Source organism: Primulina tabacum, chromosome 1 (assembly GCF_025594145.1).
Source record: "Primulina tabacum isolate GXHZ01 chromosome 1, ASM2559414v2, whole genome shotgun sequence".
NCBI lineage: Eukaryota > Viridiplantae > Streptophyta > Magnoliopsida > Lamiales > Gesneriaceae > Primulina > Primulina tabacum.
This window is the reverse complement of record NC_134550.1, coordinates 52,668,616-52,696,133: the sequence shown is the minus strand read 5'-3', so window position 1 is coordinate 52,696,133 and position 27,518 is coordinate 52,668,616. Positions and strand designations below refer to the sequence as shown.

General features: G+C 32.4%; 2 protein-coding genes across 2 annotated transcripts; both read left to right on the top strand.

Annotated features, from left to right (window-relative positions):
* Positions 1-45: 45 nt before the first annotated feature.
* LOC142548571 (uncharacterized) lies at positions 46-4,394 on the top strand. Its single transcript, XM_075656964.1, has 9 exons — positions 46-506; positions 608-794; positions 1,004-1,137; positions 1,281-1,393; positions 1,664-1,904; positions 2,067-2,222; positions 2,343-2,422; positions 3,473-3,522; positions 4,260-4,394. Exons 1-9 carry the CDS (start codon positions 66-68, stop codon positions 4,391-4,393), a joined length of 1,536 nt encoding a protein of 511 aa, XP_075513079.1. The 5' UTR covers positions 46-65; the 3' UTR covers position 4,394.
* Positions 4,395-8,028: 3,634 nt separating this feature from the next.
* On the top strand, positions 8,029-11,454 carry LOC142519608 (uncharacterized). Its single transcript, XM_075622648.1, has 9 exons — positions 8,029-8,405; positions 8,511-8,697; positions 8,907-9,040; positions 9,107-9,219; positions 9,317-9,560; positions 9,796-9,948; positions 10,073-10,152; positions 10,278-10,327; positions 11,223-11,454. Exons 1-9 carry the CDS (start codon positions 8,112-8,114, stop codon positions 11,444-11,446), a joined length of 1,479 nt encoding a protein of 492 aa, XP_075478763.1. The 5' UTR covers positions 8,029-8,111; the 3' UTR covers positions 11,447-11,454.
* The last annotated feature ends 16,064 nt before the right edge of the window (positions 11,455-27,518 follow it).

Genomic DNA, 27,518 nt, shown 5'->3' with positions numbered 1-27,518 from the left:
TTTTGTCATATATAAATTGCTTCATATATTGCGCATCAAACAATCCATATTCATCTCTTAGAAACATGCAATCAAAACTCAACACTCCCACTAATTTCATGCTCCTCCACTTGTATCTTTTTCTTCTTCTTCTTCTTACATTTTGTTTGAAATCTGCATCGTCGTTTTCATTCAAAATCCCAGGACTCAGTCCCTATGATCGTGATAAAGTAGCATTAAACCTGAGAAAGACGGATAAGAGTTTCTCTGAATCCGCAAATATTTTAGAAGATTACGAAACATATTATTATGATCAAACCCTTGATCACTTCAACTACGGACCCGGGAGTTACGCAACTTTCAAACAAAGATATGTCATCGATCTCAAACATTGGGGCGGCTCAAATTCGAGCTCTCCAATTTTTGCATATTTTGGAGCAGAAGAATCCCTCGATATTGACTTGATGGCTATTGGTTTCATCAATGATGTCGCCCCAGATTTCAAGGCTCTTGCCGTTTACATTGAAGTGATTAATACATTTAATTTCTCTTCTTCTTCTTCTTTTTTTTTTTTGAAGAACCCAAATAGTTTAATTTACTTACGTATTCTTGTTACGATATGGTGCAGCATCGTTTTTATGGAAATTCAATTCCTTTTGGAACATTTGAAGAAGCCTTGAAAAATGAGACCCTACGAGGGTATTTTAGTTCTGCTCAAGCCATAGCCGATTATGCAGAGGTCCTGTTGCATGTAAAACAAAATTTCTCTGCACAAAATTCTCCGATCATTGTTGTTGGAGGATCCTACGGAGGAAGTAAGCTTATCATCAATATTAATTAATTTCTAATTTAATCATTTATACACGACAGTATAATTAATGCATGGCACATATATAATGCATATATGACCGATAAATTTCATTTCACTCACTCGAATCTATACAATTTTTATCTGTTCATTTAAGTGAAATTGCATGCGTTGGTTAAAGTCTCTTTTTAATAATCTTAATGTACGTATTTTCAGTGCTGGCCTCATGGTTTCGGCTCAAGTATCCACACATAGCCATGGGCGCATTAGCGTCATCAGCGTCAATTCTTTATTTTGATGACATCACTCCACAAAACGGATACTATTCCATTGTCACCAACGATTTCAAGGTTGGTTATATATTAATTTCAGACACATTTTTAACGACTTAATATAATTTTTTTAAGGAAAAAGGTTTTTTTTTTAAGTACTTAGATATTTTTATTTTTTATTTTTTATTTTTATTTTTATTTTTTGCTTTTTTAATGTGCAGGAGGTTAGTGAAACGTGTTTCCAAACTATTCGAGAATCATGGTCTGAAATTGAGAGTCTCGCCTCCACACCCAAAGGCCTCTCCATTCTTAGCCAAAAATTCAAGACTTGCTCGTAATACTTTTTTTTATCATTATTTTTTCTATATATTTCTTAATTATTTCACAGATTAAAGCAAAAGAAATTATGCATTCCAGCGATAATTTCATAATCCAAGGACTAATATCACATTTTTTATTCATCAATCAGAAATTAAAGTAGAATTTAAAGTTTATCGGTCTGTAGGCCAAATTAATGTAAACCATAATTATCTGGGAACTGTTTTGTTTTGTTTTGTTTTGTTTGGTTTTTTTTCTTCTTATTATAATTACCATTCAATTTCAGGCAATTGAGCAATTATGATGAGCTACAAAATTTCTTGCAACTCATGTATGCATCGGCTGCTCAATATAATGATCCAGTAAGTAATCCAGTCTCACAGATTTGCGGCGGGATTGATGATGCTCCGGAGGGGACTGATATTCTTGGCCGGATCTTTGCCGGTGTCGTTTCTTATAAAGGGAATCAGCCATGTTACGATACCTCTAACCCCCCGGATCAAACTAGAATGGGATGGCTTTGGCAAGTGAGGATATTAATCTTATATTCGTCGCATTATAAAATTTTATAATTAAAGCCGTTTTGTTTGATATATCTCGTTAATAATTTAATCTAGAAAGTTCTTTGGATATTAATTACTTAATTTATGAAGACTTTGGATAAAATTTGTCAATTTTAATATTTGTAGACTTGTAGTGAAATGGTGATACCGATCGGCATTGACAAAGATACGTCGATGTTTCCACCATCACCCTTCAATTTAACGCAATACATGGAGGACTGCAAGGGAGAATATGGTGTTCCACCACGACCTCATTGGGTTACAACTTATTACGGAGGCCATGTAATTATTAATTTCTTTTAATTATTACATTATTTTAATGAAAACTTTATATCAAAATAAAATAATTAAGGAGCACCAACTTTCTTTTTTTATTAAATAAAATATCTGTTAATTATGCAGGATATCAAACTGGTTCTTCAAAGGTTTGGGAGCAATATTATTTTTTCCAATGGGTTAAAAGACCCATATAGCAGTGGAGGGTATGTTCATTAACATATATATATACACACACACACACACACATAACATTTTAATATTATTAATATTTTTAAACATGCTTAATCATTTTTATTTTTATGCAATATATATATATATATATATATATATATATGTGTGTGTGTGTGTGTGTGTGTGTGTGTGTACACATAACATTTTAATATTATTAATATTTTTAAACATGCTTAATCATTTTTATTTTTATGCAATACGTATGATTGTTATACTGCCCATATATATTATTTTAGGTAAAACAAAAAAAAAATAATTTGTAACAGTCATATTATATGGAAAAAAATGAAAATTGATATATTAAAATATAAATAATATTTAAATTATACTAAATATTCATATTTAGAATTTATATGATCATGTTTTAGTCTTTCAAATTTAAAAATACATATATAAGTTAATCGTATATTTTAAAGAGAAATTTTAAATTCATTTTTCTCATTATATATAAGTTATCTATATTTAAAATGAAAATAACATATATATCTTATGACCATAAAAAATTATTTACTTGTATCTAAATTGTATGAAAATAAATTACAAAAATAAATCATGTTGTGGGATTATATGGATGACACAGAAAGAAATTATTATATTTCTAAAAAAAAGGTTAATTTCCAACTATCATGAATAAATGCAATAGATGGTATTTATTCATCTAATTAATTTAAAATAGAGTAGGTCTCTTGTGAGACAGTCTCACGAATCTTTATCTATGAGATGAGTCAACCCTACCGATATTTACAATAAAAAGTAATAGTCTTAGCATAAAAAATAATAATTTTTCATGGATGACTCAAAATAAGAGATCTGTCTCACAAAATACGACCCGTAAGACTGTTTCACACAAGTTTTTGTCTTTAAAACATAAGATGGAGTGTGAATAATAAAATTTGGAATATAAATAACATTTCCCAAAATTATTTTCATATACGTAGACATATTTTGTATTTAATGAAATTAATTTTATTTTTGTTCAACAATTTTTTATTTTTATTTTTGGTATATTGATATGTTTAAAGGGTGCTGGAGGACATATCTCAAAGTATTGTTGCACTGTCTACAACCAATGGTAAGCTTCCAATTCCAATATCTTTGTAAACAATAATTCCCTATTTCATCGACTGATATTTAATTAATATAAATCTTGATTTTCAAGCGTAAATATATTTCCTTTGTATTTGTTTATAAAGTTGAGAGTGACGACCATAGGGTTGATCATCATCAAAGAAAGAAAAATTCCTGGTCTCAGATTGAAAAAGTCGCCTCTCCACTTTGCTCGAAATAATTATATTTTAGAGAAAATTGTACTAATCCAGTAAGTTAATTTATTTTAGATTTTAATCATAGAAGTTATTAAACTTATTGAATATTGTTTATTTGATACTGATATTCTCCTATGTGACTCATGTGACGAGATAAAACAGATATTACACACATTATAATACACCTAAAGCAAAAATAATGTTACATAGGAATGCTAGAGGGAATTCCATGTTTCACCACGACCTCACTGGGGTGCGATAAGACATATCATCAATGTCTCAAATTTGGGATGAAGTCTCGGATTCGAGACCCAATTGTAACAATTCTTACTCCCAACTAAAAACAAAAAAAAAAAAACAAAATCCCTTTCGGTATCTACAACCAAATGTTATGCTTCTATCTAATTATATAATTCAATCTTTGTCAAGAGTTATTTCCTTGTTGATTGACAAACCCTATATATGAACGGGTTTTAATTAATGGTCGAATATTTTCTTGTTCTCCGGAAACTAATTCTTGGAGATTTTTATTCATTATTTGCAGGTTCTCATTGTTTGGACCTTGTTTTTGGGATGAAGACAGATCCAGAATGGCTCGTGATGCAACGAAAAACTGAAATTGAGATCTTCAAAGGATGGATCCAAACATATTATGCGGATCTTCAAGCTATAAATTAATTTTAAAAAATATACTGTTGATTCCTCGATATGATTGTGCTAAAAATTAATCGATACTCGTCTGGTTGAGTGATATTTAATACAAATATTAAGCTTGAAAGTTAAACTTATCTTTCTTTGTTTTTTTTATATGGACTTGGATAATCGTCCCCTTGAGCAAAAATTTGAAGTAGAGTTAATTTCAAGTATATAATATTAACATGATATCAAAGTTTGATTCACCTTTAGGTACTGGACTTCTCTTATGGGCCACTCGCTAAATATTTTCTAAACTTCGTGCTCCATGCATGTGTTCATTTTTTGACGTGAGAGGGCGTTTAGATGTCATTTATCATATGCATTAAGTTTTTTAGATATATATATATATATATATATATATATATATATATGGACTTGAATAAATTCTCTTCTTGAGCAAGAATTTGAGTAGAGTTAGGTTCAAGTCTATAATCTTAACATGACATCAAAGCTCAGTCTCACTTATATGTGTTGGACTTCCCTTATGGCTCACCCGCTAAAAATATTGTAAATTTCACGCTCCACATAATTTTTTTTTTTTGGCATAATGGGGTGTATTAGATATCCTATATCAAATTATTTAAGTTCTTGAGAGTTGTATATATGGACTTGGACAATTTTTCCTTGAGCTATCTTTTGAGGTGGAGTTAAACCTAAGTCCATAATTTTTAACAACATGGTTGTTCAGTGATCACCATCAAAGAATTATTTTTTTAAAAAAACGGTTCATATTTATAATTAAATTTAGAACTTAAAATCTCATGTCTTTTTTCCAAAAAATCTTGTATATGTGTGTAAATTTTATGTTATAATTCAAATGGGTTAATTATTACAAAAGTTCTTGAACTAATTTTTCACAGTTGCTTACGAAAAAATGAAATTGGATGATGCCATTAAGCTGTAATTGTTGTGCGAAATTGATGATATTACTGAGTACAAATTTATACATTAATATCGAAATATTTATCTTTGGAAATTTTGGCCATATAAACCAAATCAACAAGGTTTCAAATTCATATCATCATTTTTTAAAAATATATCTACACTCCCTTGAGAAAGAACCAAAATTGACAAAAATTGCAAATTAGTGGACCCAAGGACATAAAATAACCAACAATGGGAATAAAAACGGACAAAAAATATAATTTTCCCAATTATGTCATAAATCAATGTATCATATTTTTTAAAAAAAAATAATAATTGAGAACAAATTGTCACACACATTAATTTTATGAGATGAATATCTGATCTAACTCGAAAATTTTATCTTTTATGCTAAAAGTATTATTTTTTATTACAAGTATGAATCAAATCGATTCGTCTTATGTGAATATAAGTATAACGAGATGGTGTAGAGGAGACCTATTACGGATGAGAACAAATTATGTAGCTTCATTTACATCGACTCATATTTTAAGATTTTGTTTATTTTGAGTGACATGATTATGTATGAATAAGTTTTACTGTGTTATTGAAGTGATCGGATAGTATATAATTAAATACTGATAAATAATAACGCATGGCCGATACTTTAGGTGGCCCACTTAATATTTCCACACATTCAAAAGCTAGGTTTTTTTATGTTTGAGTAAAACAAAAGATGAAATTAATTAAATCAAGATAAATTTGTAATTTTGGTTTTGTAAATTTATCTTTTTGCAATTTTTTCTAGTTTGTTAAGTTTTAGTAACTAGATATGGACATGACACTCGCATTTCAAGTGTCAACGTGATATTTTCGATGAAAATTGATTAAATTTGACGAAACTAAAAGATACGAGAATAAGACACAAATTTGAAAATTAGATAACCAAATTTACAAATTGATATGAATGGAAATTTTTACAATTTTATCTCAAATTAAATATTAGACATACACTAAAAAAATAAAAATAAAAATAGACCAACATTTTGGGCATAAGAGTTTTTACCCTGTTGACCCCATAAAAAAACAAGGTTGATTGAGATTCAGTCCTCAAATCCAAACATAACTTATGAATTTGAAATTAATAATCGTCCTTTTGAGCAAAAATTTGAAGTAGATTTAATTTCAAATCTATAATCTTAACATGATATCAAAGTTTGATTCACCTTTTATTTGCTGGACTTCTCTTATGAGCCACTCGCTAAATATCTTTTAAACTTCGGGCTCCATATATGTGTTCATTTTTGGACGTGAGAGGACGTGTTAGATGTCATTCATCGTATGCATTAAGTTTTTTAGAGTTAGATATATATGGAGTTGAACAGAGCCGTACCTGTGGTTCACAGGGCCTGAGGCAATATGTTAAAAAAAGCTTGTTGTGATAAATAATCGTAAAGTTCATTTTGTAAATTAAAAATAACCAAAAAATAGATATAAGAAAAATATAATTTATGAGTTATATATTTATCTCTTTGCGATTTTTTTTCGTGTGCCACAACATCAACATAGGTCTAACGTAATGCAGTATCATATGAACAATTATATTGAGAAAAGATTGAAATTGACAAAAAATGTAAGATATGTTGCCAAAATTGAAATTTATCAATATAAACTATCAAAATAACAAAATGATAAATATAATGAACCAATTTAAATAATAAATATAATATTTTATTCAAAAAAATAGAAAATAAAGATATGTAAAATAGGTAAGTATCACAATTTTTTGTGTTTTATTTTTTTGAAATGAGTCCAACTACGATGGATCAATGTCCAATTTTTTTTAAATGTCCATTACACATACTATAACATGAGACTTATGATTTTTTTGGGCCCCTGTGAGGGTCGGGCCCTGAGGCGATGGCCTCCCTCGCCTCATAGGAGGTACGGCCATGGAGTTGAACAATTCTCTCCTTGAGCAAGAATTTGGAGTAGAGTTAGGTTCGAGTCTATAATCTTAACATGATATCAAAGCTCATGCTCACTTATATGTGTTGGACTTCCCTTATGGGTCACCCGCTAAAAATTTTGTAAATTTCACGCTCCACGTGTTTTTTTTTTTCATGATTAGAGTTGTATATATTGACTTGGACAATTTTTCTTTGAGCTATCTTTTGGGGTGGAGTTAAACCTGTCCATAATTTTGCAAAATTATTGAATCATAAGTCTATACTGATCCGAAATTCCCAAAAAAGTATCGTGCATCACGGCGTGAAAAGATGAACAATGAACAATGTAATATCTCAACTTTCCTTAGGACAGCAGCCCTTTCATATATTATTATATTTTATTATAAGTATTATTTTGCAAATTAATGACGAATCATCCTAGAAATCATGTTTATCTTTTCTTTTTTGTTCTTTATTTTTTAAATTCAAACCTCGTAATCTCCTCTAGGCTCAATTCATAGTCCAAAAACCATTTATTCTTTTGTCTTGTTATTGTCATCTTCAATTAATTATTCTCGGATGCTAGTACTTTTTTCCGATTCATTTATGTAATAATCAGCGCGCGCACACACATATGAGTGACAAGTACTTCAATGATATATACATACATATATATATATATATATATATATATATAATATATATATATATATATCATGGAAAATTAAGAATCCATCTCTCTCAAAAACATGCCAGCAGAAGTACTTGTCACTCCCACTTTCATGCTTCCTCTCAATATTTTCCTCATTCTTCTTCTCCCTTTTTGTGTGAAATATGCATCATCATTTTCACACAGAATCCCAGGACTCAGTCCCTATGATCATGATATGGAAGCATTAAACCGTGACGAAAATTTCTCCCATGAATCTGCGAATATTTCAGAAGATTTCCAAACATATTATTATGATCAAACCCTTGATCACTTCAACTACGGACCCGGGAGTTATGCAACATTCAAACAAAGATACGTCATCAATCTCAAATATTGGGGCGGCTCGAATTCGAGCTCTCCAATCCTTGCATATTTTGGAGCAGAAGCATCTCTCGATGATGAGTTAATGGTCATTGGTTTTATCAATGATGTCTCCCTCCGTTTCAAGGCTCTCTCTGTTTACATTGAGGTGCTTAATACATTTAATTTCTCAAGTTTTCTCGTTCCAATATATTAAGAACCCAAATAGTTTAATTTACTACATATGTCGTTTTCTTGTTACAATATGGTGCAGCATCGTTTTTATGGAAATTCAATCCCGTTCGGAACATTGGAAGAAGCCTTGAAAAATGAAACCCTACGAGGGTATTTTAGTTCTGCTCAAGCCATAGCCGATTATGCAGAGGTCCTGTTGCATGTAAAACAAAATTTCTCTGCACACAATTCTCCGATCATTGTTGTTGGAGGATCCCATGGAGGAAGTAAGCTTATCTTCAATATTAATTAATTTCTAATTTAATCATTTATACACGACAGTATAATTAATGCATGGCACATATATAATGCATATATGACCGATAAATTTCATTTCACTCACTCGAATCTATACAATTTTTATCTGTTCATTTAAGTGAAATTGCATGCGTTGGTTAAAGTCTCTTTTTAATAATCTTAATGTACGTATTTTCAGTGCTGGCCTCATGGTTTCGGCTCAAGTATCCACACATAGCCATGGGCGCATTAGCGTCATCAGCGCCAATTCTTTATTTTGATGACATCACTCCACAGAATGGATACTATTCCATTGTCACTAAGGATTACAAGGTTAAACGTACAAATATTTTTTACGACAATTTCTAAAGAAAAAATTAAGTTTTTTAAACGCCGCAGGAGATTAGTGAAACGTGTTTCCAAACTATTCGAGATTCGTGGTCTGAAATCGAGAGGGTCGCCTCCACGCCCAATGGCCTCTCAACTCTCAGTCAACAATTCAAGACCTGCTCGTAATATTTATTTTTTTTATATATTTCTTAACATATTTTAGATATAAAAAAAAAAGAAATAAACCAGCAATTGAGATTTTTGCCCCCTCAATTTCAGGCAATTGAGATCTCCTTATGAGCTACAGTATTTATTGGAATCAATGTACACAAGGGCTGCCCAATATAATCATCCGCCAAGTTATCCAGTCACGAGGATTTGTAGCGGGGTCGACGGAGCTCCAAACGGAACTAGCATTCTTGGCCGGATCTACTCCGGAGTTGTTTCTTATAAAGGCAATCAGACATGTTATAATACTACTTTTGGTATTCCTAAGGAAACAATGATGGGATGGCTATGGCAAGTGAGGATATTAACATTTCGATGCTATTTTAATTATCATCTCATATCATGAACCAAACGGTGTTTTTAATTATATCTAATGTTTTTTTTATCATTACGTTTTTAAAATTAATGAATCGACCGAGGGTGAATCATGTGAATTTTCAACCAAGCTGATTCGAGATTTTATAACGCTAGATTAAAATAAAATTTTCTACAAAATTGTTGAGCGAGTCAAATATTATTAATTTTTGTAGACTTGTAGTGAAATGGTGATACCGATCGGCATTGACAATGAGACAATGTTTCCGCCATCGCCCTTCAATTTAACGCGACGCATCCGGGAATGCGAGTCCGTATTCGGTGTTCCACCACGACCTCACTGGGTTACAACTTATTACGGAGGCCATGTAATATTAATTTATGTATTTAATTAAGTGTGTATATATATATATATATATTGCAAATTTTATATTGAAGTAAAATAAGGAGTACCATATTTTTTATTAAATAAAATATCCATGAATTATGCAGGATATTAAATTGGTTCTTCGAAGGTTTGGGAGCAATATTATATTCTCCAATGGGTTAAGAGACCCATATAGCAGTGGAGGGTATGTTAATTAAAAATGTATAAATCTTTCCGTATATGTAAAAATATTGTGTTAATTTATTAAATTTATTTTATTTTAGTTCAATTTTTTTTTGGTATATTGATATTTATATATTATATATAAAGGGTGCTAGAGGACATATCAGAGAGCATCGTTGCGGTGTCTACAACCAATGGTATGCTTCCTAATTATGTTTAACAAAAAAATTAAATTATTTTTAAATAAAAACTTTTGGTATCAAAATCACTTTTATATATATATATATATATATATATATATATATATATATATATATATTATCTTGATGAAATCACTCGTAGAGAGTTCGGAAAAATACATCACCTCAATAATAATATAATTCAAATACGCGACGAAGTACATTTTCGAAAATAAAAATTCAGGGAAACTATTTTTTCTCGTTTTATTTAATGGTTTCTTTTAAGGGCAATAAATTGTGAAAAAATGCACTTGATTAGATATATTAATAAAAAATTCGATTATTTTTAAGATAGAGCTGACTTATTTTTCATTATGACGAAGGAAATTAAACATTTTTTTCCTATTTTTTTATCATTCAAAACAATTTTTGTTTATCATTATCTTTACTATTGCATAATACTTTAACTATTTTGGTGTGTCATGAATGTGATTCCAAAGCTTATTTTCAGTTTTACCATTGCATAATTTGTTGTGTAAAACTTTGATGGTGTGAGTTTTATTAATAATCTTTTTACCATTTTTTTCTCCAACTTCTTCCGATTTTATCTCAAGAGGATGTCTCTTGTGAGACGGTCTCACGAATATTTATCTGTGAGACGGGTCAATCCTACCGATATTAACAATCAAAAGTAATACTCTTTAACATAAAAAGTAATATTTTTTCATAGATAACCAAAATAAGATATTCGTCTCACAAAATACGATCCGTGAGACTGTCTCACACAAGTTTTTTCCTTATCTCAAAGCTCACATGTTTTCTTCTCTCTTATAGTTTTTAAAAATATTTATTTCTTCAAATAATTAAATTATGTGAGCGCGTGGAAACTATCTGCCTATGTATTATTTTGCAGGTTCTCATTGTTTGGACCTACATTCTGGGAACAACACAGATCCAGATTGGCTGGTGCTACAACGGAAAACGGAAATCAAGATAATGGAAGGATGGATCGAAACATATTATACCGACATGGTCGGAACCAATGGAGGGCTAGACTCGGCTTCGACCCAATCGGCCCCTTGGACTTATTACCTTATGGGTTTTGCTGAAATTTTCATTTATATGTTTTTCTTTTAAACTTACGTACGTATAAAACGTATTCATCGATCACTCTAAATTGGCTTTAGAGTATTTGGAACATTTGCTAAGAACCCTTTGAGCTGCTAATATGTGTAACACAACAAAGTCATTTCTATTTGACGGAATTATTCAACGACATTGGATAAAATAAGTTGTAGAATGTGAAGCTAAAAGGCTCTCTCCAAAATTATATGCAATCCCAGCATTGGGATTGTTAAAATAATATTGTTATCCCCAATATTTTCAAAATAGGATCGGATCCACCTTAACGTAATCGTTCAACCGGTTGGATCGGTTTAACTGGACGGTCGGACCAGAACACTGTTGCAGGCTAGTGGAGCATCCACATATATGGCCACACAGGCTAAAATTTGATTTTATATATTAGTTCTGGTAACTCAATTTAAAAAAAATTAAAAAAATTCAGAGTTTAAAATCCTAGCCAAGATAGATTAATAATCATGGTTTCGCCATTGTCCTAGCATAATTTTTAGGGGAAGATCCTATATATTTTTTTTTATTAAATATAAAAATAATACAAACGAGTTGATAATTAAATATACATTATTATCACAAATAAAAAATATATAATCTAAATACTAACAAAGATTGATTGTTGATATGAGATTTAGATATATACAATATGAAACGTATTTTAGACCATAATAGAAGATTAAAACTCATTTTATTTAATGTTGGCGCTCCCAACAAGAAATGATCGATGAAACTTCATCTAATAATCAAAATTCTAATTTTTGCAACTAAAATAATGACATAAACAATTGTATTGGAAGAGAACAAAAATCTAAAACTTAAAAAGAACTAATGAATTCTCTAAGCCTAATCTCATAAATCAGATATGAATCTATGTATGATACAAACTAAATAATAATCATCAAACTAGATGAGACTTTTTTGCAACAAAGAAATTGAGGTTTTTAAGAGGAAAATGGTTTTTTAAGCAAATAAAAGGTTGAGCAAAAGTACAAAAACTCGACCAATGTTTCAATTTTTTAACAAATGATTGAAAACCACTAGAATTTTAAATGAAAAACTAAAAAAAATAAAAATAACAAATTTTAAAAAAAATTAGAGGCCCTAGGCTGCCTCCCGTCGGGCCAGTGGGTTAATACTAGTCTGACCAATTTTTGACCTGTAACAGTTTTTGATCTGTTTGAACCAGACATGTGACTGATTTTCGGTGGAACTGGTCGGTCCGATCTGATTCTGAAAACAGCGGTTATCCCCTTGTCACAATAGTTTTTTTTTTCTTCCATATTTATAGTTCTTAGCTTTTGCATCTTAGTTATGTAAACAAAAACTTGAAATATCGATGTGTCGGCAATAGGTAGGTACAAATTTGTAGGCTTTGAAATTTCAAACCAAGGTTGACAGAATTGTCTCAGGAAAAGTCACGTGGGAATAAATGAGAAGACGCGTGGTTGGCATTCAAACATTCAGACGGAAATATGAATACGCGTTTTTAACGCGTATTCACACGGACAAAGGGCTCTATAAATAGAGCTCCTCCCTTCATTCTGAAATCATCCCTTCTTCGATTTTTCTCTCATCTTATAAGCATTTGAGTGCTTAGTTCTATAATATTTGTGAGGTGTTTTGTTCTTCTGTATTAAGAGAGTGTGTGTTCTCTTTGGAAACACAGTGAGTGAGTTGTACACCACAAAATATTATATTGAATTCTTTTCATCTTGCCCGTGGTTTTTACCCTAATAATTTTTAGGGGTTTTCCACGTAAATCTCGGTGTCCTGTTTATTCTTTATTTTTGTGTTTTATTATCTCAAATTCCGCACGTGGGACTAACAAGTGGTATCAGAGCCTTGGTTTAAAATTTCTTAAAATTCTGAGTATGCTTTGTGGTTGCACCCTAGACTGATCTTCCACATCAGAAAAGGTTTTTTGAGATTTTTTATTTAAGACGGGATTATTTTGTCCAGTCTACTAAAATTATTGTAGACATAATGGCGGGAAGGTACGAGATAGCAAAGTTCAACGGAAGCAATTTTATGCCGTGGAAAATAAAGATACAAGCAGTTTTAAGAAAGGAAAATTGCTTGGCGGCTATTGAAGATAGACCGGTGGAAATTACGGACGATGGAAAGTGGAATGAGATGAATGATAACGCTGTTGCCAATTTACACTTGGCTATAGCAGACGAAGTTTTGTCAAGTATCTCTGAGATAAAAACAGCCAAAGTTATCTGGGATACTCTGACAAAGATGTACGAGGTCAAGTCGCTGCACAACATGATTTTCCTAAAGAGAAGGCTTTATACTCTTCGAATAGCGGAATCCTCATCGATGACCGACCATATCAATACACTAAATACTCTATTTGTCCAACTCACTTCCATGAGACATAAAATAGGGGAAAATGAACGTGCGGAGCTTCTACTTCAAAGTCTACCAAACTCATATGATCAACTTATCATCAACATTACCAACAATATCCTTATGGGCTTTCTAAGATTCGACGGTGTCATAACTCCGGTTCTCGGAGAAGAAAGCCGGCGCAAGAATAAGGAAGATAGGTTGGTAACTTCGAAGCAGGCAGAGGCTTTACCGATGATAAGAGGAAGATTTATGGACCGTGACTCCAGTGGGAGAAAAGACGAGGTAGATCAAAGTCGAGAAGTAAGAAGAAAAATATTTACTGCTTTAAATGTGGCGGTAAAGGGCACTTCAAGAAAGAGTGTACGAGTATTGATAAAAGTTCTCAAGGAAATGTGGCCAGTACTTCAGGCAGTGGTGAAATATTATTCAGTGAAGCGGCAACTGTTGCAGAAGGCAGAAACAAATTTTGTGATACATGGATTATGGACTCAGGAGCGACGTGGCACATGACGTCTCGAAGAGAATGGTTTGATCATTATGAACCAGTCTCAGGAGGATCTGTATTCATGGGAAAAGATCATGCCTTGGAAATCGCTGGGGTAGGTACTATCAAAATTAAAATATTTGATGGCACCGTTCGCACCATACATGAGGTACGACATGTGAAGGGACTGACGAAGAATCTTTTGTCCTTGGAGCAATTGGATGACATCGGGTGCAAAACTCCTATCGAGAAAGGGATCATGAAAATTGTGAAGGGTGCGCTTGTGGTTATGAAGGCGGAAACACACAAAGAGACAGAATTAGCTGTTGCATCAAATGGTTCAGAGAAGAATTAACAGTGTTATGGCATAGAAAGCTCGGGCATATGTCAGAACGGGGATTGAAAATTCTCTCAGAACGGAAGCTGCTGCCGGGACTTACAAAAGTGTCACTACCCTTTTGTGAGCATTGTGTTACCAGTAAACAACACAGATTAAAGTTTGGCACCTCTACTGCTAGGAGCAAAAGTATGTTGGAGCTGATTCATTCGGATGTTTGGCAAGTACCGGTTGTATCCCTAGGAGGATCGAGATACTTTGTCTCGTTCATTGATGATTTCTCTAGGAGATGTTGGGTGTATCCAATCAAGAAGAAATCAGATGTTTTCCAGATCTTCAAAGATTTCAAAGCGCGGGTTGAACTTGATTCTGAAAAGATAATCAAGTGTTTGAGGACTGACAATGGAGGAGAATATACCAGTGACGAATTTGATGCATATTGTCAACATCACCTCAACAGAATGGAGTAGCGGAGCGGATGAACAGGACCTTGTTGAACAGAACAAGAGCTATGTTGAGGACTGCGGGTCTAGACAAGTCATTTGGCGGAAGCAGTCAAAACCGCTTGTTATATTATCAATCGTTCTCCTTCAGTGGCGATTGATCTGAAGACTCCGATGGAGATGTGGACCGGGAAGCCGACATATTATTCTCATTTGCATACATTTGGAAGTCCGATGTACGTTCTGTACAATGAGCAAGAAAGATCAAAGTTGGATTCGAAATCCAGAAAATGTATCTTCTTGGGTTATGCTGATGGAGTAAAGGGGTTTCGCTTGTGGGATCCTACTATTCACAAGCTTGTCAACAGCAGGGATGTTATCTTCGAGGAAGATAAAGTAAAGGGAGACAAAGGCATACCGAATTCAGAAACTACTATTTTTCAGGTGGAAAATAAGACGGAGGAAGGTCAAGTTTCTTGTGAAGCAGTACCTGAGCACGAAGAACAAGAACATGTTGAGTCTGAAGTTTCCAATGTGAGGCAATCAACTCGAGATAGAAGACCACCAGGTTGGCTTTCAGATTATGTCACTGAAAGCAATATTCCATATTGCCTATTATCAGAGGATAGTGAGCCATCGAGTTTCCACGAGGCTACTCAAAGCTCGGATGTATCTTTGTGGGTGATAACAATGCAAGAAGAGTTGGAGGTATTAGACAGGAATAAAACATGGGATCTTGTTACACTACCACAAGGGAGGAAAGCCATTGATAACAGATGGGTCTATAAGATCAAGCGTGATGGCAATAACCATGTGGAGCGGTATCGTGCTAGGTTGGTGGTAAAAGGGTATGCTCAGAAAGAAGGCATTGACTTCAATGAGATATTTTCTCCTGTGGTTCGGCTTACAACAGTTAGAGTAGTGTTGGCATTGTGTGCGGTGTTTGACCTACATCTAGAACAGCTAGATGTGAAAACGGCATTTCTTCATGGAGATCTTGAAGAAAAAATCTATATGCTCCAGCCAGAAGGTTTTGCGGAAAAAGGCAAAGAGAACTTGGTTTGCAGGTTGAACAAATCTTTGTACGGTCTCAAACAGGCGCCGAGGTGTTGCTACAAAAGATTTGATTCCTATATCATGAGCCTTGGATACAACAGGCTGAGTGCAGACCCTTGTACGTATTTCAAGAGGTCTGGTGATGATTATATCATTTTACTGTTGTATGTGGACGACATGTTGGTAGCAGGCCCCAACAAAAATCAGGTCTAAGAATTGAAGACACAGTTGGCTAGGGAATTTGATATGAAGAACTTAGGACCAGCAAACAAGATTCTAGGGATGCAAGTTCACCGAGACAGAAGTAACAGAAAGATTTGGCTTTCCCAGAAAAATTATTCGAAGAAAGTCTTGCAACGCTTCAACATGCAAGATAGCAAGCCAATATCGACCCCTCTTCCTGTTAACTTCAAGTTATCCTCCGAGATGTGTACTAGCAGTGAAGCAGAGAGGATGGAGATGTCTCGAGTACCATATGTATCAGCAGTAGGAAGTTTGATGTTCGCTAGGATCTGTACAAGACCAGACATTGCTCAAGCAGTGGGAGAAATTAGTCGGTATATGACGAATCCTGTACGAGAGCATTGGAGCACTGTTAAGAGTATCCTTAGATACATTAAGGGTACCTTGAATGCTGCATTATGTTATGGAGAATCAGATTTTACACTCAGGGGCTATGTCGATTCAGATTATACAGGTGATCCTGATAAGAGAAAATCTACTACTGGTTATGTGTTTACACTTGCAGGGAGAGCAGTAAGCTGGGTTTCAAAACTGCAAACAGTTGTGGCGTTATCTACAATGGAGGCAGAATATATGACAGCTACTCAAGCGTGCAAGGAGGCAATATGGATTAAAAGGTTATTGGAGGAGATCGGACACAAACAAGAGAATGTTCCTTTGTTTTGTGACAGTCAGAGTGCCTTGCACATTGCAAAGAATCCAGCCTTTCATTCCAGGACGAAACACATTGGAGTTCAATTTCACTTTGTACGGAAAGTAGTAGAAGAAGGAAGCGTGGATATGCAGAAGATCCATACGAAGGATAACATAGCTGATTTTCTAACCAAGCCAGTAAACACTGATAAGTTTGGGTGTAGATTCTCAAGTGGTCTAGCGGAAACGTAAGCAGCAGGGAATGGCAAGATTGAAAATATGTGTGGAGATGTGTTTGATTCTCAATCAAATCTCCAAGTGGGAGAAATGTCGGCAATAGGTAGGGACAAATTTGTAGTCTTTGAAATTTCAAACCAAGGTTGGCAGAATTGTCTCAGGAAAAGTCACGTGGGAATAAATGAGAAGACGTGTGGTTGGCATTCAAACATTCAGACGGAAATATGAATACGCGTTTTTAACGCGTATTCACACGGACAAAGGACTCTATAAATAGAGCTCTCCCCTTCATTCTGAAATCATCCATTCTTCGAGTTTTCTCTCATCTTATAAGCATTTGAGTGCTTAGTTCTATAATATTTGTGAGGTGTTTTGTTTTCCTGTATTAAGAGAGTGTGTGTTCTCTTTGGAAACACAGTGAGTGAGTTGTACACCACAAAATATTATATTGGAATTCTTTTCATCTTGCCCGTGGTTTTTACCCTAATAATTTTTAGGTGTTTTCCACGTAAATCTCGGTGTCCAATTTATTTTTATTTTCGGGTTTTATTATCTCAAATTCTGCATGTGGGACCAACACGATGGAGTTTATACTCCTCATTGATGTTTATGATATGGAGAACCAAATGTGTGAATTATTAGCACATAATAACGTATCGGTTTTCTTTCTCAGAAAAAAATTTAAAATCTCAAATATATTTATTCGATTTTGTATCCACATAGCTTGCTTTAATCAATATTTATGGATAATGTCATTCGGTTTCAAAAACAAATATGAAACTAATTAGAGTCTAAATCTTTCATCCTATTAACTCATTAATTTTATTAATGAAAGCTAATGTAGGCCATTGACAATAAGTGAATACATCCTTCAATGAATAAATCAAAGTCGAGTGTATATCATTTTTGCAACAAAATCAATGGGTCAAATAAATGCTGTTAACTTTTTTCAGTAAAGCATAGGATCACGGAGTTTCATTTTTTTTTATTTCTTAAAAAAGAGACGTAAATTACAATTACCAGAACATTAAATCACTGAGTTTGATTATATTTCCACCGTCGTATAATCTTTATTCTTTTGACATATTCGTTTGTAATCTTGATTGAAAGGCTATACATTTTAAGATGTTAGATTTATTGCGAATATTGATAAATTAAGATTTTATTAATTAATTTTTTCATGTAAAATATTTATGATTTGTATTTAATTTAGTCCACCCAATTACAAAAATCCGGATTTGGCTTCTGATATTTCGTCACATGGGCGTCCCATTATGGTTCTCTTTTATTTTATTTTTTGTCTCGTGGGATCATGATGGCATGGTGTGTTGATGAAACTCTTTTCGAAATGGCAAAAATATCTCGCATTTTTCTAATAAAGTAAATTTTTTGTGAGATGATCTCAAAGATGTTTTTCGTGAGATGAGTTAACTCTGCTTGTATTTGCAATAAAATTTATTTTTCATTGGTGATCGAAATAAAATATTCATATCATAAAATTGATATATGAGACCGTCTCGTAGGAGTTTTTATATTTCTACTACTCAATATCTTTTTCCAAATCGAATTCAACAGTTGAGAAAAGAAAAACGTCTTGTTCGACGCTACCCGTGCACACTCTCTGCATGAGTCTAGAAATTGACACATGTCAAGATCCTGTTCTAGCAAACAAAATCAAGTCCGGAAAATATCTTCATACGTGACTAAAATTAACACATGTCAAGATCCGGACTCTTGCAGACGATGCTTGCACAGATAACAAGGAACAAACCTTTAGAAAAATTCTCTGTACATAATTCTCCAATTATTGTTGTTGGAGAATCCAACGGAGGAAGTAAAAAAATTAGTGAATTTTATAATCATATATAACAAATCAATCCAAAATATGACAAACTTGAACATTTTATCATAACCTGGAAAATCAATGTATTTTCATTTTTCATTATACAAACTCTCTTCTTCTTCTTCTTTTTTCGCAAAAAACTTATAATTATAAAAAAAAACAATATTTTATGAAATTAAACATTGTTAAATTCATTTTAATGTTTTTCAGTGCTGGCCTCATGGTGTCTGCTCAAGTATCCACATATCGCAATTGGCGCATTATCGTCATCGATACCTATTCTTTATTTTGACTAGTGGCCAAGTATACACGCAATGCGTATGTGAATTTTTTTTGAAACAAAAGTTATTATATGTTTTGAATTAATTCATAGATGATATGTGATTTTTTACTCCGAAAAATTTTAATTTTATTTTTTTTATAAAAGTTAGATTAATTGGAAGTTATTTTTCATTCTCCATATTTTTCTCATATTCAGATTTTCAAATTATCTAAAATTAAATTGATCATTTTACTTTAGTCATGCCACCACGAAAACACCATCTTAATAAAATAGAATAGATGACATCACCCCCACAAAATGGATACTTTTCCATTGTCCCCGACTAATTTTTGTAGGTCAAAACAAATTAAATTATTAACATTATTATAATTTGAGTACTAATAATCACGTCTGGCATGTTTAGATTAACGTTAAAATGTGTAATTGACCAATGTCTTTTCCTTTTTTGGTTGCAATTTCTGGCAGTTGAATATTTATTACGAGCTGGAAGATTTATTGGAATCTGTGTATGCAGGGGCTGCTCAATATAATCATCCGCCAATTTATCCGGTTACGAAGATCTGCGGCGGAATCGATGGAGCTCGGAAGGGGACTGATATTCTTGACCGGATCTTTGCCGGAGTTGTTCCTTAAAAAGGACATATCACTGTGAGACAAATATCATACTTATATTAATTGACAAACCTTATATCAGAATGATTAGGGAGTACTAAATTTGAAGCGTGTCGTCCCATCAACCCATGCAAGACCAATGCTATCCCTTATCCAAATGGATTGAGTCAAGGGTGGACTCAAGAATCTTGAAAGAATTATTAATAATCAAATTAAATAACCTTTTTAAAATATATGGAATTGAAATTGTGTTTTCATGTTTATATAACTTGTGGCAAAAACTTGTGTGAGACGGCCTCACGGGTCGTATTTTGTGAGACGGATCTCTTATTTGGGTCATTCATGAAAAAATATTACTTTTTATTGTGAATAACGGTAGGATTATTACTTTTTATGCTAAAAGTATTATTTTTTATTGCGAATATCGGTAGGGTTGACTCATCTCACAAATAAAGATTCGTGAGACCGTCTCACAAGAGACCAACTCATAAATTATTTGAAGAATATAATATGCATGAACTGAAAAAAAAAAAGGAAGGAGGTCGAGTCCACGATATTCCTCTCCCTTCAGCACTGTCAAAGTGGAAAAATTCGGAGCCTACTAATAAGGGGTGAATATTCAGTTATAAACCGATCCGAATTAAGAGAAATAAATTTAAACGTATTTTTTTAAGGTTACCGGAAACTAACCCAACCGAATTTCTTTCTAAAATCGAAATAATCGAAAGAATTAAAATCGGTTATTTCGGTTGGTACTGAATTAATAGAATTTTTTTAAAAAATTCTTTATACAAAATTAACAATTGAAATATGAGATTTTTATCATAATAAAACACATTATATCTAAAAAAATTTAAAATAACAAAAATGGTGTATGATATTAAATATAAAAACATAAAAGAAATATTATAAATTATATGTAAATCCTAATATAAAAAATTCAAAATTTAATTATTTAATAATTGGGCTAATCAATTTTTTTTTTTTTTTTGAAAACCAAAAATTGAATCAATTTAAACGATATATTTTGAAATTAAAATCGAATTTCCGAATTGATCGATCGAGTATATACTAACTTCTAGCCATTGAGGTTGGCAGATTCTTATTACAAACCGCAACCCGCGGGCTGTTATATTTTCACATGGATCCTCCATTTGAAATATAGGGAAAATTGATGGATTATTTTATAATTTTATTTTACAAACTCATGGGTAAGTGACAATTTCTAAATTTGGGCCAAGGACTATGAAATAAATGCATGTCAAATTTTTAGGTATGGGCGTGTGGCTGAGCCCACTATAAATGGGCCAAATATGATATATCACACCTTTTTCATGGCCCAAATAATTATTACTCTCCAATAGATTAGTAGCCATGTTCTCAAAATAATTATGACGAGAGATCAAAAAATAATATGTCAAAATTGTTTCTTCCTCATATTTAGTTTTAATTTTTTTGAAAAAATGGACTAAAAAACTGAAATATCCAGGTTATTTGCATGGTATTAAAGCTATATTTTAATTTCTTCCAAAATCACTTTCATGTTTTTTTTCTAAAATTCTTGAAACAATCAAGAGAATTTTGGGGAAAGCCTTGTAAATATTTTTTTGGTCACCACTTTGATTATTCAAGGATATCCTAATTCACTTTCTCCCAAGTGTCCTTGCCACCTTCATCTTATTTCTCAAATTGAAAGTTTTGTTAATTTTAATTAGCATCTATTTCTTCATAAGCAATCACGTTAGTGTTTGTGTCGATTTTACGATGGAACTTTCATTGTGACTATTTTTGAAACTAGTAGTTGACTAAAACCAAGACTAAAATCATAGAAAGGTTGATGGCCGCCGAAATACTTTTTTTTTCTAGCGGAGATATAAGATACTTTGCTACATTGATCGTCTTGTATTTTAAAAATATATATATGTCGATACTAGATCGATCGTAAAGTGGATGATCATTTGAATTTTGAACATGTTTTGTTCGAGAGAAAGAATCATGTTCGTTTTATTTTTGAATCTAGACATGAGCTTATAATTTCTTTGAGTGTTAGGGTTCGAGAAACCCTCCCTTATATCTTATGTTTTGTGGATCTCTATTAAAATTTAGTTATTTAATATGAGTTTTTTTTTTTTTTTTGTTATTTTTATACATTAGAGAAGTAGCTAACCTTTGATGCCGTTTTATTTTGTTGATTTTAGATCGAGAGATTACTATCGACGAGTGAACGAATCAATAGAACCGTGGGTGCATGTGATGACTATAGAGATATTGGATCACACACACATTGTGGCATATATAGATCTTGATTGATTGATTGAAGGATTATGAAATTCTTGCTAATATTTTGTGGGTTTAAAATTGACAGGTTTTCGAAGAGATTTGATCACCCTAGGTGTCAAATTAGACATCAAAATACCACGATAGTATATTTGGTAACTTGAGAATTTTTGCCACCTTATTGAATTACCGTTCTAAATTCGTAATGATCTATGATTTATATGATAGATGCTACCCATCACTACGAGAAAAACGCTACGGTTAAGAGATAAAAATTTATAGTGTGAAGAAAATGGAGCAAGGGTGCGGATATTTATAGAGAAGTTGCGACGGTTGTTGATTAAACTGTCGATATTAGTGACAGTTAATATCGACGGTTATTCTAAAGCCGTTTTTAATAAAACCGTCGCAAATTTTAAATATAGCGACGATTTTTGTTAAAATTGTCACTGATTTAAACATACGACGGTTTTATCTAAACCGTCGCTATATTTAGCAACGGTTTTATTAAAACCGCCGCTAAATATAGCAACAGTTTAAAAAAACTTATGTTATTTGTCCAAAAAACACGTTAATCGACAACGGTTTTCTCTAAAACCGTTGTCGATTATCCAAAAAAAACCACGCTAATAGACAACAGTTTATAACCGTTGTCTTTGAGAAAAAAAAAACGCTAATCCACAACAGTTTTCTAAAACCGTTGTCGATTGTCCAAAAAAACACGCTAATAGACAACGATTTTTTTATAAACCATTATCTTTGACCCTAAAAAAACTCTCAAAGACAACATGTTTCTAAAAATCATTGTCTTTGACCCCCAAAAAAACGCTAAAAAACAACGATTTTTATAAAACCGTTGTCTTTTGCTTTAAAAATGCTAAAAGACAACGGTTTTCATTAAAATCGTTGTTAAAAGACAAAAGACAATGGTTTTTAACAAAAATCATTGTCTTTTAGGTGTTGTTAAACCTATATTTTATTGTAGTGCATACAACCATGATATATGGATGAGTTACTATAATTCATCAATCAATACAGTACTTGTCATGTGTTGAGTGAATGAGAACACTACTGAGTAAAATCTACCAACCTTGATTTATAATCGATAGGAGAGGGTGACTCAATAATAGCTTCCTTTAAATCAATTGGTAGTCGATATTTTGAAAGTTCCAAAAGGAATTTATTTCATTAAACAACTTCATTTCAATTCATTGAACTTTTAATAATTTATTTTGATTATCTTGAGTTAGAATTAGCATGAAATATTGCAATCCCGAATTCTCAAGTTGTCACGCCCCGAGATGGGGGTTGGTTGACACCGACGTTGCTCTCAAATTTACATTCGAAAACAACAAGCCTCAGAAGTACAAAATTTCATAAACCAGTCTTTTATTCATAATAATCATTGTCTGTTACAACTCAATGACAAATGCTTTACAGCGAAAATGTAAAACCATAAAATTACAATGTCTGAACAGATGCAGCGAAATATAAAACATAAATCAGAACTAAGAACAACGATCTTCATCACCAGCCCCAAAACTGACGTTGCTCCTCTTCTTCTATCAACTCTTCCTCGTTCTTATCTGAGATGGGTTTGGTGGGTGAGTGATATGATTGTCACTCAGTAAGCGAGGACGGGAATAACTCCCAGTTTTCGAAAAGCATTTTTAATACAGAAACAGTAATACAATAATATACAGAAAACTCGTATTTCATAACAGAAATCAGAATTCAGAATTTACAGGTTTCAGAACATAAATCAGAATTAGTAAGCACTGAACACGTTAGTGAATTTCATGGCTAAACTGATATCAGTCCCCTATATGTTCTCTCCTCTAAGGGGTGAGGCCAGAATCAGAATCAGAATCAGAATTCAGAAATGTTCAGAATATATATTCCTACCATTAGTTCACTATGGAGTTTCAGTGCTTCAAAATCAGAAATCAAACATACAGAAACTGAACTTTAAAACAGAATTATCAAACGGATTTTAAGATATTTATATATAAGCCCACTTACCGTAATTTGCAATAAGGTTTCGGTAGAAGTATGGAATATGATCGTTCTTGCTACTGGCTTCTACTGCTCGAAAATAAGCACCCTCCCTTAGCTCGAAAAATTCAAGTGATAATTTCAGATTTGTGTAACACCAATTCAGAGATCTGAGAGTGTTATTTATAAGCAAGATTTTGACTGTTAGTCCTCCCACTTAATGGCCATTATGTGCCATTACAACCTTAATTCCATGATAAATGCTTCAGTTACAAGTCCTAAGTAGAATCAGTAACTGTCTGCTGGAATCTCGTTCTTCAGCTGCTGGAATTCGCTCTTCTGCTGCTGGATTCTGTCTGCTGGATTCTATTCTACTGGAAAGGTGCCAGCTTCTGGAATATTAGCTTCTGCTGGAATTTTTAGCTTCTGTTGAAATTTGCTAGCTGCTGCTACTGCTGGAATTTCAGGTTCTCACACATGTGGGTACGACAACCCGACTCTCAAATCTATACTAAAACTTGACATTCGTGCATTCGCATACTATTGTCTTCGTTATAAATTGATTTTTTGATAGAACTCTGGCCAAATTCAGATAAATTTTTGGAGAAAATGTTAATTTAACGTTAGGTAGTTAATGTGTGAATTAGTTGTTAGTAGTAGTTACAATAGTTGAATGCAAATAGGAGGACTAAGAAATAAAAGTCATGCATATGATTGTATTCAGACTCAATTAAAATAATAATGGATCAGCTTTTCAAATGCAAAATAGATACAGGGTGCCCCCTAGTAATTTCGCAAAAGGCGTGTGCCCGCTTTTACTTTTTTGTCCATTTGGGGGAGAAGCAAAAGTAGGGTAGCAAAAAGTGAAAGCGTGAAATAATGGAGGCACCAAGTTTTGCTAAAGTGTTCAGTCACAGGGCAAAATATTGAAAAAGCAACAATTTTATATATTGGCCCAATGTATTTAAAGAACGGCTTCGCCTTTCAATAATGTTTTGTGCTTTAATTAGCTTCTCAAAAGGAATGAAACACAATACAAAAATGTGAATCATAATTCAAAATAAAATAATAATTTATAATCTACCTTTACAAAATCAGAGAAAGCTATATCAATAATTTGCAGTGAAAAGGTTAGTGTGTGTGTGTTTTTTTTTGGTAGCTTTTGATTTATCATAAAGCAGACAAGATATAGCAATGGTTCCGAATCTATCAAAGTCGATACTTCTAAAATATGACACGCGATGCGTGTGTAACGTAACAATTTGTAGATTGTAATTTGATATTGAACTTATAAATCGAGTTTTTTTAATTATTGTGTGTATTGATTTACAATTAATTCCCATTAAACATTGTCTCTACAAATTCAAATATGATCGATCAAGATACGAATAATACATCTTATTTTATCAAAAGAAAGATATATCGTTTTAATTTTGATTTTAAGTGAAAGTTTAACGGCAAAAACTTGTGTGAGACAGATATCTTATTTGGGTCATACATTAAAAAGTATTACTTTTTATTGTGAATATCGGTAGAGTTGACCCGTCTCACATATAAAAATCTCGTGAGACCATCTCACAAGAAACCTACTCAAGTTTAACACCGAAAGCGAAAGCGTTCAAACTCCTTGAAATTTCATGGTTCTTTAATGTTTATTTAATTACAGGTCTTTCTTTGAATTTGATGTACCTTGGGTTGAGAAGTCCGATGGTGTAAAAAGAGGCATACGACCGACTTTTAATTGTTACGATTAAAAGCTAACGAGTTTAGTTTTGGGTAACGCAAGTCTCATCGCCATCTATGAATTGGGATTTCTTGTTTCTTTCGTGACTTTATCAAAGTTTTCAATTTAAACGTTTACACATATACAATATGCATACTAATGCACTTGTCACACGAAGTATGCATACATAATACTCTTTTGGTCCAATATTTTTACCCTTTTTTTATTTTTTTCCCACTAGTTTGTTAATGTTTTTGTTTCTGCATATTATCTTTTCATATTCGACTATTTTGGTCTATTATCTCTCGAAATTGCCAATTTTTCGAAAGAAAATACTATCGAGACGGTGACTGAAGCAGATGTGCCTACAAAAATAGGATTTTTTGATTTTTTTTTGTCCAATAACTTGTATTTTTATGTTTAGATCTACCAACTTTTAAATTTTTGGTATTGGTACAATAACCGCTAAATTTTGGATATTTTGGTTCATCTAAAACTAGAATATTCATTTTTTTTGTCAAAAAACATTGATTAGATGGTGATTAAAGCTAAAGTTACAAAAAAAATTTATGGAATTCTTGGGAAACAAATTTATTTGAAAGCAACTAAACAAAAAAAAATGAACAAATCAAACAAATTTTACAAGTTTTATGTATTTTATCATAATCATTGAATGATCGTGACACCAAAATATGCATTAACAATCATGTAATCCGTGTTTTTTGGTGAAAACTGAACATTTCAATTGTAGATGGACCAAAATATTCGAAATAAAAAAATTATTGTACTAAGAACAAAAACTGGAAAGTTGGTGGATCAAATCCGAAAAAATGACAAATACTGGAGCAAAAAATATATTTTCCCTATTAATGACGTCGTCGTAGGAAAAAAAGAAAATAAATGCCTAATCGTTTAGCCACATCAGCTTCGGTCACCGTCTCGTCCGCATTTTCTGGCAGAAATTGGTAACTCTGCAGGAGAATGAACCAAAATTGTCGAATATGAAAAGATAATGTACCAAAATAAAAATTGACAAGTTAGTGGACCAAAAACAAAAAACGATAAAGATGTTGGACCAAAAAAAATATTTTCCCTAAAAATATTTATGTTCAATAATCGTGTATAGATATCTGAACATTGTACATTTAAAATTGGATATCATAACTATGATCATGTAGCAAGACGAGTCACACCATAAGGGGACATAAAATAAAAGAATGGATCTCTAAACAAACTGAATAAAAGAATGGAGAAATTGTATTTATGTTTGTATATTTGTTTTCGAGATTTTGATAATATGTTATTAAATTTCAATCTTAGTCGTATATTTTTTGATTTTCAATAATTTGAGTGTTTTTTCTCCAGAACGCTGATATGACCTCACACACATAATGAGATCTCGTCTGAAAAGCCTAAAATTTTAAAAGCAGAATTGATAATCTAATAAACTATACACGGCACAAAGAATTCACCCGATCGTCACGCCTTACATGCAATGAAGGTATGATATATTGTTAGTTTTAAAAAACTAAAACATATTGTTGATATTTA

Excerpts from the sequence above, each read along its gene's own strand:
- LOC142548571 (XM_075656964.1), top strand. The coding sequence starts at position 66 with ATGCAATCAAAACTCAACACTCCCACTAATTTCATGCTCCTCCACTTG. Across the intron at positions 2,423-3,472 it reads GACCCATATAGCAGTGGAGG|GGTGCTGGAGGACATATCTC; the intron begins GTATGTTCATTA and ends ATATGTTTAAAG. Across the intron at positions 3,523-4,259 it reads TGCACTGTCTACAACCAATG|GTTCTCATTGTTTGGACCTT; the intron begins GTAAGCTTCCAA and ends CATTATTTGCAG.
- LOC142519608 (XM_075622648.1), top strand. The coding sequence starts at position 8,112 with ATGGAAGCATTAAACCGTGACGAAAATTTCTCCCATGAATCTGCGAAT. Across the intron at positions 8,698-8,906 it reads TGGAGGATCCCATGGAGGAA|TGCTGGCCTCATGGTTTCGG; the intron begins GTAAGCTTATCT and ends ACGTATTTTCAG. Across the intron at positions 9,949-10,072 it reads CAACTTATTACGGAGGCCAT|GATATTAAATTGGTTCTTCG; the intron begins GTAATATTAATT and ends TGAATTATGCAG.